The sequence below is a fragment of the Osmerus mordax genome, assembly GCF_038355195.1.
Source record: "Osmerus mordax isolate fOsmMor3 chromosome 7 unlocalized genomic scaffold, fOsmMor3.pri SUPER_7_unloc_2, whole genome shotgun sequence".
Classification (NCBI taxonomy): domain Eukaryota; kingdom Metazoa; phylum Chordata; class Actinopteri; order Osmeriformes; family Osmeridae; genus Osmerus; species Osmerus mordax.
Window position 1 is genome coordinate 1 of NW_027120349.1, and position 14112 is coordinate 14112.

Here is a 14112-nt window from a genome sequence, read left to right on the forward strand (position 1 = left end):
TGGTATAGTTCACGTTAAAAAAGCAAAGAAAGTGCTGGAAATATTTATCAATGTGATGTGTACCGATGTTTGTAAAACCTCCAGTCCTTCACTTACCGGACAGGCCATTCTCCATCACTGTAGAGTCCAGCGTGTGTCCCGGGCAAGATCCATAGTCTCATCATTCTCGTGACTTGTCCCACTGTCAGGCCTCAGGCGCGCGCACTCGCTTGCTAGCTCGGTCACCCACCATCGGTACGGCGGCAGCGGAGACAATTAAAGGGACCGCGATGGTTAGAGATGTGAGCGCATATATCAGGCTATTAGACAGCTCTGGAACTACAGACCAGTACCGTAAGTTCTAGGCACGTAGACCATTCAAAGCCAACCGCATTCTTCGTGCACCAACACACAAACAGATTGTAGACATAACACATTATTAAACTTGGAGCCCCTCCAGTCATGTTTCGTGCTTTGTTTCAATACGAACTGATCTTCCACACCCAAATGAAAAAGTTGGGGGAGTTAAGGGATCCTTCCACCAGCCCCCCTCTTACCATCCACCATCCACCTAACACCAACACAATGCAGGTGTAGTGTAGCCCCAAACACGCTCGGTTGCATAATGGGGAACTGATCATTCATTCAACATCGATGCAGCTGTGTTGCTGTGTTGTTTTTGGTGTTACTATAATAATGAATAGTAGCTATTACATCCAGCAGAAACAGGCACATTGAAGTAATATTTACGTTTCATTTCCCCTTTGTTGAGTAGTAGACATGGGAGAAACGAGATTGAAAAGTTAATGCTTTGAAGAAAGATTTGTGTTTTTTGTCATTTCCATATATTTTATTTCACACAACTGGGAAAACAAATGATTATCTAACGAAAGAAAACGACCTTTTGGTAAAAATAAAAAAAATACAATTAAATACACGGCGTTTACTACATGAAACTCTCACTCATATTGCTGTCATAGGATCGCAGGTTGTCTGATGACAGCGCTGCTCTCATACTGTTCCAGAATAAGGGCTGGGCTCGTGGGTTTCTGGGCCAGGACAACACTGACTTGCTGCACAGCCTTTTCCTCAGCTGCAGATATTTCATTTTAGGAAACACCTCATCCAGAAGAACCAGCACTGCCACATCCACCTTTAAGACAGAAAAATACATGAGATGGGTTAATCCCCTAACAGACAATACTATTGCAAAACACCACGCAGCAACACCACAAACATAACGTATGACAGGCTAAATGTGTACTAATAGGAAATACATTAGATCTTGCTGACCTTCTCATCCAGCAGCCTCTGCTGAACCATGAAGAACACCTGGCGGATCATGCCACTAACGTTCGCACCAGTCCCACCGCTTGTGAGGACGAACACGGTCTTTGCGCTGCTGTACACTGCATTATGGAGGTTCTCTATGCAGGACAAGCCAGGAAGCCAGTCCCTTTCTTCCAGGCAGAGACGGAACCTTCTGCGACCTCCATTTTCCAGGTGGACGGTCAACTCGTTGTATACCCAGTCCCTCACCGATTGGTTCTCAGTGTCAAACACCACAAACGCATCATAGTGGTCGTCGTAATCACTGCCTGGTAGTTGCGAGTAGCCTTTGTGTCCGGCCCACAACAACTGAAAGCAGTACCAGAGGTCCCAGCCGTATAGGTGCTTCAAGAGGGGCAGAGCAGTGAGTACCAAAACTAGGAAGGAGGTGGAGAGGAAGTACACCCTTCCGAAAATCTCCGGGCAGGAGCGTGGGTCCATGGTCAGCAAGCTGGTCCCCTGCAGGGACTCTGGGAACTCGCATTGCACGTGCGTGGTGAGGAGAGGGATGTACACCGGACTAGCCCACAGGAAGTCTGCAAACCAGGCTGTGTCACATGAGCAAGCAAATGGATTCCCATGCAGAGTGAGAGTTTTGAGGTTGCTACCGTGTCTCATGAGGTCAGGCAAGGTCTGATGTTTAAGTATTTTGAGTCTATTGTTGTTTAGGTAGAGATAGCGCAAGCCCTGCATTTTTCTGAAGAATTTTTCTGGAAGCTTGCTAATCCAGTTGTAGCTCAAATCTAAGAGAGTAAAGTTCGATCTAAAAGGTATGATTACATTAGGCAAGCTGGAGAGACGGTTTTTACTGATATTGAAGTGTTGTAACTGGCCGAGTACTGTGATGTTCTCCCATGGGAAATAGTTCAAAAGGTTATCGCTCAATCTCAGTGCTCTGAGATTTTGTGGCAGATTACAAATAACCTCTTGTGAAAGGGACCTCAGCTGGTTCCTGGAGATGTCTAGATATACTAAATTGGTGAGATTTTTGAAAAACTTATGGTAGTTGTCTCCTGTGTTCCACATGATGTTAAGATGGTTCCCGGCAAAGTAGAGGTACTTAAGGGAAATGCTGTATAGAGCTTGATCTATTCGCATCCCAATGTCATTGTCATTCAGACTTAGCACTTCTAAACTGGGTAGGTTATTTATAAAGCCGAAGCGGTGGCCCATGCCCCTCATCAGAAAGTGAAACTCATTGTTGCTTAGGTCTAGGGCCTTCAATGTGGCATTCAACTCCCGGAAGGCGTTTTCATAATAAAAGTCAATCCTGTTGTGAGCCATGTTGAGGTACACAAGGTTGTCCAAATGTATGAACTGATTTCCGTTTAAAGCCTGACTCATATAGTTGTAGGAAAGGTCCAAACAAACAGCCCTCTCAATTCCCTTAAATATGTCACCCTTTATTGAGGTAATGATATTTTGAGAAAGGTCAAAAGTCATGCTTTGACTGCAGAATTGTATCCTGAAATCCCAAATAGTTCGGATCTGAGAAAAATCTTCCTCTGATATCTCGGTCACGTCTTGTGTTATCATGGCGACGGAGGCTGTTGGACTTGGAGGAGCCCATACCTCACGCCTCTCCCAGACCATCGGAGGTGGGTTCAGATCATCCACCCTGGTGTAGCCATTTTGATTCACAGACACCTGAGGCAACTGATACATGGAGTTGTTGGTACACTTTGGAAGAAAGTGCAAAAGGTTCTGGGAGAGGTCTACCTTTCTCAGGGATGGTAACCGTCCAAAAGCACTTAGGTTGGAGGACTTTATGAAGTTCATTCGCAGCTCTAGGGTCTGAAGGTGACGTAGCTTTCCAAGAACTGCAAGGCTTTCGCTGGAGAGTTCTAGGAAAAAATTCCCACTAAGGAGAAGATATTCTAAGTTTGTGATTTGGCTCAGATAGTTTGAGAGCACCAGGTTATGAAATGTCTTCTTTGGCTCGTAGTTGTAAATGAGACTTAGCCAGGTCAATTGACTCAGCTCTTGGAAGAAGGAGCCATTACGTATGGCAAGAGACAAGAAGTTGTCAGAGATATCAAGCCTTTTTAATTGTCTCAGAGAGCTGAAGAGGCCCTCCGGAAATGTAAGCAGAGAGTTTCCTCTTAGGCTGAGAAACGTGAGTAAGCTGTTATTGATTTTTAAAGAGTTTCTGTGTAGCTTTAAGGAGTTGTTATTAAGGCAAGGGAAACAGGGCTGGGCTGCATGGTCACATCGTTGGCAGTTCCACTCCAAGTTAAGGGACGTAAGTTTTGTCATCCCAACAAATGCCTCCTCGCCTACCTCAGAGATCTTGTTCTCCCTCAGATCCAGTTTGTGTAGTGAGAGAGGCAACCCCAGAGGGATGGATGTGATATTGTTAAAGCCAAGATTAAGTTTTGTCAGGTTACTAAGCTCATTGAAAACTCGCTCATTGATGTGGAACGACTGGTTGCAAGGGTTGAGATAGTGACAGTTCTTACCAAGAAACAGCTTCTGAAGCCATGGAGTACCGAGGGGTTCACTTATGTTAAATAAGTGATTATATTCCAGATCCAGAACTTCCAGGCTAGTGGGCAGCCAGGGGAGGGAAGAAAGGCTGTTCCCTGACAAATACAGATTTCTGAGTTTCTTAAGGCCTCTGAAAGCATCCTTGTTGATATCCATCTGACATAACGGATTCCCCAGATCCCGTAGACTACCAGGGAGGCAGTTCCATCTGAGGTCCAACTCCTGTAGATTTGGAACACCAGAGAAAGATACTCCCCTGACCTTCTGGATCTTAGTATGACTCAAATTCAATAACGTGACAAAGGGAGACTGGATCCAGGGGATGTGAGAGAGCTTCCTCTGAGAGCAGTCTACGTGCGTGCGGTTCACTTCATTGTCGCAGGGGAAGAAACTGGGATCTATGCTTCCAACCACATGTAAAAGCTGACAAAGACAAAGTAAGTGCACATAATCCATAACCTGTAAAGACAGAAGTAAACATTAACGATGGCAGTAGAATTGAAGGCATTTAGGGCTGCGGTACCACAGTAGAAGCCAACAGTGGAGCAAGTTGAGGCCAGTTGTTTTCAAAACAAATTACAGGCTGTCTAAATGTCCCTCCAAACACATCATTCACTAAACCATAAATCATATTTCAACTTAATGTTTGCGGGGCAGAGGGAGAAAAAGAGAGACTGCCCTTAGTCAAGTTAAAAAGATAGTGTAACTGGCAAATAAATACAATACATATACATATCTTTCCAGGTAAATTTACCTTCATGGTTCCTTATCCAGTACATATTGATTTCCAGTGGCCAAAAAGGTCACATGCTAAAACATCCACTTGAATTGATTTTGATATGAATTACAAAGTGCCCACATAAACCAATGTATGATCTATATAAATGAGCACATTTTTCTGAAACATAAAGTACTGTAAAAATGTAAAGACATTTTACTGTATGTAAACTAAATTACATGAAAGTGTTTACCTTCAGTAGAAAAGAGAAATGAACAAAACACTTACCATAATTGTTTTGGAATAATCATCAACAACACGTATGACCCTTTCTTTTGCTTTGACTTGCAAATATCGGAAAATGGTTGTAGATATTTGAACATCCACCGTGTATGAAGTGTTTGGAACAGAACAGTCCCTCGGTTGTTCTGATCTACTGTACGTACCATCCAATGGTTTAGTTTGCCTATTGAGAAGTGAGAGTCTGTGGTAACCTGTCATGTGTCAACAAAATGAGCTCATCTCTAATCAGAAGGAGGGATTGAACCCTCTAAAAACGATCTTGACTATTCTAAAGCCCTATCTAACTGCAACCTGTAAGACAAAGTAGAGAAAAACACTATCCGAACTGAGATTATCTAGAAATTAAATGTATTGGGTACTAGTGATATTTGCTCCTAACTTCATACATTAAATTCACATCATTGAGAAATGACAGAGGCATAAACCCTGTCAGTCAGAAAAGTTTGTCCTCCTTCAGATGACAGGCTGAAAATAGGAACTAAGAAAGAAAATGTTCAATAGGAGAGTACAATAACAAAGATACAAAATTATGGTTAACCTTTTTATTTAAATATGAATGATGGTTTTAATTTCCTTACCCAACACAGTACATCTTCATTAATACAATATATCTTCAATAGTGTATGTCCCCACATTCACATCATGTATAGATCAGACTTTAAGGCTATTTTGAAAGAGATAACATCTTTCATTTTGAATGGTGGTACCCCTACAGAAGCCCTTGCAAGAAATAATAATTTTAAGGAAACTACAAACCTCACCAAAATATGTTTGACTGCTTTGGTTTTGACAAAATTAAAAGAATATTACTACATTCTCTAATTGAATTGTGATTCAATCCAAATGACAACGAAACAAATAGATGAAATGGGCAAGCCCCTGGAAAGTTAGTGCAGATAAAGGCATTGCCTTTAGGTTCAGTTCCCCCAAAGTCAGTGCTCCTTTTGGCCTCTAATAGTTTGAGGCAGGTGCGCTTGCTCATAGCGCTCACACCAGCAAGCGTTGCGTTCACACGCAAGCCGCTTTAGCATCGCCACGTCACCTCCCACCCAGGTGCTGTGTCATCCACCGCGTCACACACCCAGGTGCTGTGTCATCCACAGGGCGATGTTCATGAAACCGTCCGACTCGGCGTCCACCTTGGAGAGAGAGTGGTTGTTCCCTGGGTACCATAGCAACCTGAAAGACAGCCATTCACTTAGAAGTGAGTCCCGAGGGTCTGATGTGAGCTAGTGTTTCACCACAACTACTTGGTGTGCTTGACAGCAGAGGGCCCCCCACTCACCGCACAGGGGCCTGCAGGGCCTTTAGGGCTCGGTAGTACTCAATGCCCTGCTTGCTTGGCACACGTTTGTCCTCCTCTCCAAGGGTCAATAGCACAGGAGTCTTCACCTGGGCCCCAGAAGGCACAAACACATTACATTTAGTCATTTAGCAGACGCTCTTATCCAGAGCGACTTACAGTAAGTACAGGGACATTCCCCCCCGAGGCAAGTAGGGATATGTGCCTTGCCCAAGGACACAATGTCATTTGACACGGCCGGGAATCGAACCAACAACCTTCTGATTAATAGCCCGACTCCATAACCGCTCAGCCATCTGACTCCCTACACGCAGTTACAATACGAACACATTCAAGCGCACACGCAGTGGGACACTCAGGGCAGGACACAATAAAACAAAGCTTCATTATATACATTTAGTCATTTAGCAGACGCTCTTATCCAGAGTGACTTACAGTAAGTACAGGGACATTCTCCCGAGGCAAGTAGGGTGAAGTGCCTTGCCCAAGGACACAAGGTCATTTGGCACGGCCGGGAATCGAACTGGCAACCTTCTGATTACTAGCCCGCTTCCCTAACCGCTCAGCCACCTGACTCCCTATATATAGCCATGTGGTGTGTGGTTTTCCCATGCCAGCTTACCTGAGGGACATATTTTATAGGGGACTTGTCAAGCATCTGTTTCCAGACAGCAGGATCTGGCAGGCAGTTTGGACTGTAGTCATAACCAGCCTCCACCATGCACCTGCTCACACAAATACAGAGGCACACATTGTCACAAGAAACAGAACCAAAAACTAAAATAGCCACTTCTACAGGAAGCAGGGGTTAGAATCTGAATGTATCACAACACTGATGCTGCCAGCCTGTGTGTGTACAACTAAATACTCCAGAGAAGCAAGAGACATCACCTCTGTAAGCAGCCCCCAAATCCCCCCTAAAATGTCACGAGGTCGGTACTAGGGATGCTCATTTTGGAAAAAAGATTTGACCTATAAATGACGGTCGTTGACGACCTTTAACCTACAAAATTAAACATGTAGAATGGACGAGTGACCCATACAAAGAATACCAATAAAACTGTGTACCAGTCTGGGATGTCAGTACTGCCAAGCATGGAGGCCAAGTTGATGACCGGGTTGCGAGCAACGCAAGCCTTGTAGAACTCTGGGTACTGGCCAATCAGATGACATGCCAGGAAACCGCCGTGGGAGCCCCCTGAAACCGCCACCTTCTGCTTGTCAAATGCAGCGTCCTCTAATACGCTCTCAACAGCAAACTAGTGTCAAAAGAAAAGATAGAACAGTGAGACTAAATTAGAGCTCGTGATTGAGAAAATGGAGGGGGGGATTGTGCCATATTGTATGCCTAGGGTGCACACTCGTCCCTTTAAATAGGTCGAGTAATCAGTGATAATTGGATGGCCTGGTTGAATTTATATGATGCTCAAGTCCAAGTGCAATTTAAAGGTTTTATTTGTCACATACAACATCATACCAGTAAGATGAGCAGTGGGATTGTTCTCCACTGGATCTAACAGTGTGCACACTAAGGTAAGGTAAATTATTATAATTATTTTAATTCGGATGTCTGTAGCGTTGATGTGAACGCAATGACCAACGATTTCTCACAAATTCATTAACACTTCTAACACGGAGAGATTTCTTAAATGCGATTCCCCTTGTGGTTTTTTAAGCATTTGAGACAACGATTTACGACTGCTATTTCGAGTTCGGAAAGTCTTCTGAAGTCCAAAACAAATCCCAGATGATAAAACTTTCATGAATGCCAAATGTTTTCCTAAATCCAATTCAGAAGAAATTCCTTCTTAAATTCTTCTTAACTGCGTTCGACAATGAGGCCCACTGTTCTTAACCAAATGGTGACAGGTTACAGTAAATTCACAGATGTCTTCCTCTTTTTTACCCTTCCCATTTCCTCTATTCTGGAACTATTCTGAATCGAAAACTGAGAAGAGAGCACATGATAAGAGTTGAAAAAAACAGTCAAACAACAAGATTTGGAAGATTTGTAAGAGGAACACCCCCCCCCCATTTCCTCACCTGGACGTCCTTGACGTCCTGAGAGCCGACGAGGCCGGGCAGGCTGAGGACGCTGTCCTGGCCGAAGCCTATGGAGCCCCGGTAGTTCACTGAAACAACACCAGGTCCAGCATGCCACGTGTCAACACGGGTGAAGCTCTGTTAGAACTGCCTACTGTAAGGATGTCTAGTGGTGGTCATTCAAAGCGCGTCAACAGAAAGACGCACATGCCAACAGGCACATGCTAACACACTGCCGCTGTCCTGAATTGACCCCCTAACAAGCTTATCTCCTCTGAGTGACATCCCCTCTGTGAACAAGGGAGAGAGAGAGAGAGAAAGAGAGACCTACTCATCCACTTAAACAAAGACTTGTCTAGTCTTTGGCTTATGTTGTTGGTGCCTGGGTTCCACACCCAGGTCAAACAAGAGTTCTTCCAGTATGAAGGGATGTGATGGAGGATCTCCACTCACCTAGCAACACGGCGAAGCCCATCCTACACAGAGCAGAGCAGGAGAGGAGCCACTCTGCCACAAACACTGAGTGAGGACCCCCTGTGAGAGAGAAAGATGATAAATACCCAGCATGCACACACACACACACACACAGACAGACACACACACACACACACACACAGACAGACACACACACACACACACACAGACCCACCATGAGGTGTGACGATGAGAGGTAGCTTCAGACCCTCTTTCATGTCTCTTGGTTTCAGCAGCAGAGCGTCAAAGTCCAGACCAGCTGCAGACGACAGGACAGATCATGTTAGTGTCCATCTGTTTTCAACCCATGAAGACACTGAACCCAAAACAAAAGTGGTAGGGTGCTCTCACGATATTGGCTGTTATCTTGGTCTGAGGGCGGGGTGAAGTTCAGGATCTGCCAATCGATGTCAGGCTGTGTCTGAGCCTCTTCGAGAGTAACCCATGTCACTTCCTCCCTGGAACCAGACGGGGGCAGGAAACCCACTCTCTAAACACAGGAGACCATATCAAAGCCTCAATATGGGCTCAATTCAAAAGAAAACTGTGGAACAAAGCTTTTGTAACCAACACATGCTGTCTACTTCACATTTGAACGTTCATAAGTCAAGTAGAGTGTAAGTCGTATTGTTCAACCACCCTTCCCTCTGCTGAGAAGGTGAACATGAGGCTTACCAGGTGAACATGAGGCTTACCAGGTGAACATGAGGCTTACCAGGTGAACATGAGGCTTACCAGGTGAACATGAGGCCTACCAGGTGAACATGAGGCCTACCAGGTGAACATGAGGCCTACCAGGTGAACATGAGGCCTACCAGGTTGGGGGGGCAGTTGGGGGCAGAGCAGCTGACCACCATCAGGTTCCTCTCAATGGTCAACAGCGACCAGCTACCGATGTCCGACTCTACATACAGGGAACACACACACACAAGAATAAATGAGCTGGCACACCAAACCAGCAGAGTACAGTCTGTCTATGTAGGAGGAGAAGCAAAAGCACATGTAGAATATCAGCATTAAGACATTCAAGACCAGAAACTACTTGGAGGACAAGGGCAGGTTGAGGTAAACACACTGATGAACTCCATGCAAATGATGTGCAACCCACTCACTCGATGATGTCAGCGAGGTGATGGCCCCTGTGGTCGTGTCCACTGACAGCAGCTCCTGGAAGTGATGACACATTACCAACCACAGATTGCTACAGTGCGAAACCCATCCAACCAAATATATTCATGTCACAAGACACTTCGTTCCAATATCAGTTCTCTGCAATACAAAAAGGAGCTACGGGCTCCAAAGTTCTGGTGGGTCTCCATGGTGACGGGCTGTTTCCGTGGTGACAGTGCGTACCTTGCGGCTGCGCTGGGGGCAGGAGAGGAGGACGCGCTGGCTGTCAGCTGACCAGCACAAGGGGGATAGCTTGGAGCTGTAGATACCGGCGAAGCCATCTACACCCGCCCACACACACACAGACGTCAGAGTACATACACACACTTATCGGTTCACACTTACTTGTTCAGAAATGCTGACACACACACACACACACACACACACAGTTCCTTACCCTCTCTTGGTCGCTTGACTATATCCACCACCACCGAGGTCTTTTTGGTGTACCAGTCATACTACAAGCACAGGAAAGCACAGTCAATCCAGGGCCTCGGTCTCAAGTAGAGAACACTAAAACACTTTTGGTCTGGTTCCTGGTAAGCTCAGACATGACACCGATGAACTGATAACCTCAGGCGCAGTTGAGAGAAGGGTGAAAGAGCCGTCTCACCACACACAGCTTGCTGCAGGGCTGGTGGGGGCCATAGACAGCACACTCCAGGTAGACGATCCTGCACTGGTCTGGGCTCAGTCTGGGGGAGCACACTGCACTGGAGCCTGACGACAGCTGCTCTGAGGGGCACAATCCACACACACACACACAGGTAAATCAACGCAAATACCTAGAGGACGTGGTGAACTTGTGAGACACACACATGTCTAATGGATTATTGAAACCAGACAGGGAAGGTATAATATTAGTATTATACTTAAGTATAACATAATACCCCTTACCACATTTCCCCCCGGTCAGATCCACGTAGAATAGGGAAGACCTTCAAAGTGATGCATGTGTAGAGAGCATGAAAATAATTTATAATCAAACCAATGTTAACATTCGCATTGCAACATTTTGCAGAGGTACTCCAACAGGCCAGGGGAGCTGTCACTCAACATCTCCCGCCCCGGGGTTTTTAACAAGCAATAGAAAGTGCTTACCTCCTGTTGGGGCAGAACTTGAGTCCAAGTCTGAAAGGCTCGTGCCACCAGCCCACGAACACCACACCTGTGTCCCCTGGGGCCCAGAAGGCCTGCAGGGTAGGGACAGCAATGCCGCAATTAGTGTCCAGCCATCTAAATGTAGTCATTGAGTGAAAAGGCAACACAGACACACACCTGTCCAGGAGAGATGTCTTCAGGAAGTCCCTCCAGCACAGAGACATTATTGCCCTCGATGTCCAACACACACAGCACAGGAGCACTCTTACTGACCAGGGTCTCCCCCCAGTCCTCATAGAAAGCAAACTGCTCCCCCTGCCGGAATGAGTCACATACACAAGTAGAGAAACAAATCTGGTTAAACACTCTGATATAACACCATCACAAGATGTGGCCTTGAGGCTGAAACTCGTACTGTATGTGTTCAATATGTATATGCAAACCAATGTTTATATGCAAACCAATTTTTTGCTTTAATTTCCTGTTTACCTTAGTGACTTCCTTCTTTTCCATTTTCATAGCGTCTTCCTCATCCCCAAGTGAACTGGACTCTGGAGACTCTGTCTGTACACCCACAAAGACACAGTGAGCCCAGGGTTTGACCAGTTGGTAACTCGTGTTTGACCTGTTAGCCTTTTTGACTTTCTACATTTCCTGACCTGGAAGAAGGACTCGGCCTTGGGTCTCTTTCTTTCAGCCACATACAGCAGGTGGGTTTCGGAGTGCGACCACACCAGACAGCCAAACTGATCTGAAACACAACAAACCAAGGTAAAAAAAACAACTCCAACTGTCTAAGATAACCCTTGCTATTATTTAAGAGTTAAAACGACATCCAGTATTACAGAAGTCATCAGCCTGCGCTCTGATGACAGAGGTTTATGGTCAGTGTGATGAGTGATCTGTTTGGAAGGTAAGAATGAGGGAGGATTTAGATAACGTTCCAGAACAGGCCTCACCATCCTCATAGACCTTCCCGTGCTTCTTCAGGGCGGTCAGGTTGATGCTCTTCACCTTGATGTTCTTGCTCCAGACCTGAAGGGTCCACGGGAGGGGGGGCGGGGGGGGGGGGGGGGGGGGGGGGGGGCGGAGGACAGCACCCAGAACAGTTCCCAGTTAAATCATACAAAGACACAAGGCAGAAGAACAGCACCCAGAACAGTTCCCAGTTAAATCATACAAAGACACAAGGCAGAAGAGCACAGTGCAGAATATTACTGACAACAGAGTTGATCCTGTGATGCTAAAAAACTATTTCCACAGTGAAAGATCAACGCCTCTTTTTGTTTTGTTTAATGTAAATAAGAAAAGAGCAACTCAATGTCACAAATATGGCTACCATGTCATCCTCACCTCCAAAAACTGTTTGTCCTCTCCTTTGACCGAGCATTCTCGAACCACAGCTTTCATCTCACCAGAAGGAGAGTCTTGACTCAACAGCCTGGTAGAGAGGGAGCAAACAAACCTTAATACACGCACAATCTAAATAAAAACAATTACTTCTCAACACATAACTTACAGTGCAATAAGCTAGTCATGTCTGTTTCACATAACTATCTAAAACTCCAAAAATCAGTTTCTAGGCTACAGCCAGAGACATGTGACGTCAAGACATTTGGTGAAATAACTGACAAAACGTCCACATACTCTCCCTTGGTCTCCGTGCAGTTTCCTGAGGGGCCGGAGTACACCACTGACTTATCATCATGAAACACAATGTACTGACGGCAGAATTTGACATTCTCATTCCTCTCAAGGTCACGTTGACTCCATTCTGGGGGAAGACATGGAATCAAAACATTGATGATGTATCCTAAAAACAAGAGCAAGTGAGCAAGGCCTCGTAGTGTGTGTGCTGTCACATCATCCCCAATACAGTAGTATACAGCCCAATAGGAAATTATATAATCTATTTCCTATGGTTCACCAAATGTATTCGAAATACATAAACTTTCCCTGATACTACTAACAGGTATACTGAGACAAAAAAAATGAAGTCTTTTCTACCCTCGTCTTTAATTTTGGGCAACATACACAATATGAATTGGGAAAATGTCAGACACACAAACACAGTCACTAATACCAACATGCAAAACCACAGACGGACGCCAAAGCACAAACCTGTGTAGATGTTGCTGTATTTTCCTCCGTATTGGGAGGTGATGACGGGCCCTACGTCAGCTCGGGACAGAGAGGGGAAGAGACTCAACTCTCTGTAGAGTTTAGAGATGTCCTCCGGATTGGTCATTACCTTTCCATAACATACAACAGAAGCACTGACACAACGGACCAAGGATGTGCACCGCCTTACAACACGAAATGTTACTGATCTGTACATATCCCTACGTTTACGTTAAGAAGCTAGCTAGTTATTCTAGGCTAGGTAAGCTATGCTTGCGAAAAGGTTTCAAGGAAACATCCGATGTCTAGTCGAGCAGTAGTATCATACTTTCTAGATACTGTAGAGATACTATAACCAGGAAGCAACATAGACAGCTAACTAGGTAGTTGATGATAATGTGGTAACTCGCAAACGTTAGTGCAGCCATGCAAACATTGGTTAGTTGTATGTAGCGTTAGTAGAAACAAAGTTGCTAGCTGCCGTGATATAATGAGTAACGTCTAGCTAGCAACAAAATGTGACAAAGTTAGCCTAGCTAAATAGGTTTCTAGCTAGTACATAGCACGGCACTAACGAGCTATTTAGTCTAGCTCAATAGTTAGTGTAAGTTAGCTACTGTAAACAGCAAGCCCGACCAGTCATTCTAGGCTTCCTAAAATAACATAGCTACAGTAGCTTGGCAGCTAGCTAGCACGGTTGCCTAACTAATTTCAACAGGTGTGCCTCTCAAGGCTGACTAGGAAGTTCCCAGACCACTGTGTCACCACTGAACTGTTTAGCGAAAAAGCTATATTAGTAGCCTACTTAGCATTTCAAAATATCCTGCTAGTTAGCCAGTAGTAACAAGCTAACGTAGCTCTAGAAAGTAAGCAGAATACCGTATACTGCTACTCTTCGTAGCATATCAGCTACAATCTAAAACTAACTTCATATAACAAACTGATAGATATATGCTAGTTAATGTGACATGTTCCCATACACATACCTCCATTGTTGTGTTGACAATTTACCTCATCAACTTCCTTATAACTCTAGGTGTGTTCGTCTTCATGCAGCGCCGGCAGCGCCGACAGGCGGCTGACT

At 45.1% G+C, this 14112-nt stretch overlaps 2 protein-coding genes across 2 annotated transcripts; both read right to left on the reverse strand.

The window, feature by feature from the left end:
• Positions 1–925: 925 nt before the first annotated feature.
• LOC136938545 (toll-like receptor 7) lies at positions 926–4251 on the reverse strand. The gene is made up of 4 exons (XM_067231708.1): positions 2881–4251; positions 2627–2643; positions 1273–2578; positions 926–1132 (listed from the first exon to the last, which is right to left on the reverse strand). Exons 1-4 carry the CDS (start codon positions 4249–4251, stop codon positions 926–928), a joined length of 2901 nt encoding a protein of 966 aa, XP_067087809.1.
• Positions 4252–5343: 1092 nt separating this feature from the next.
• LOC136938544 (acylamino-acid-releasing enzyme-like) lies at positions 5344–14075 on the reverse strand. Its single transcript, XM_067231707.1, has 23 exons — positions 14015–14075; positions 13029–13158; positions 12555–12681; positions 12261–12348; positions 11867–11942; positions 11567–11658; positions 11397–11471; positions 11085–11222; positions 10908–10999; positions 10704–10744; positions 10420–10541; positions 10204–10264; positions 9990–10087; positions 9749–9803; positions 9452–9540; positions 8988–9126; positions 8812–8895; positions 8616–8696; positions 8163–8251; positions 7188–7378; positions 6742–6844; positions 6102–6208; positions 5344–5995 (listed from the first exon to the last, which is right to left on the reverse strand). Exons 1-23 carry the CDS (start codon positions 14018–14020, stop codon positions 5890–5892), a joined length of 2190 nt encoding a protein of 729 aa, XP_067087808.1. The 5' UTR covers positions 14021–14075; the 3' UTR covers positions 5344–5889.
• Positions 14076–14112: the final 37 nt, after the last annotated feature.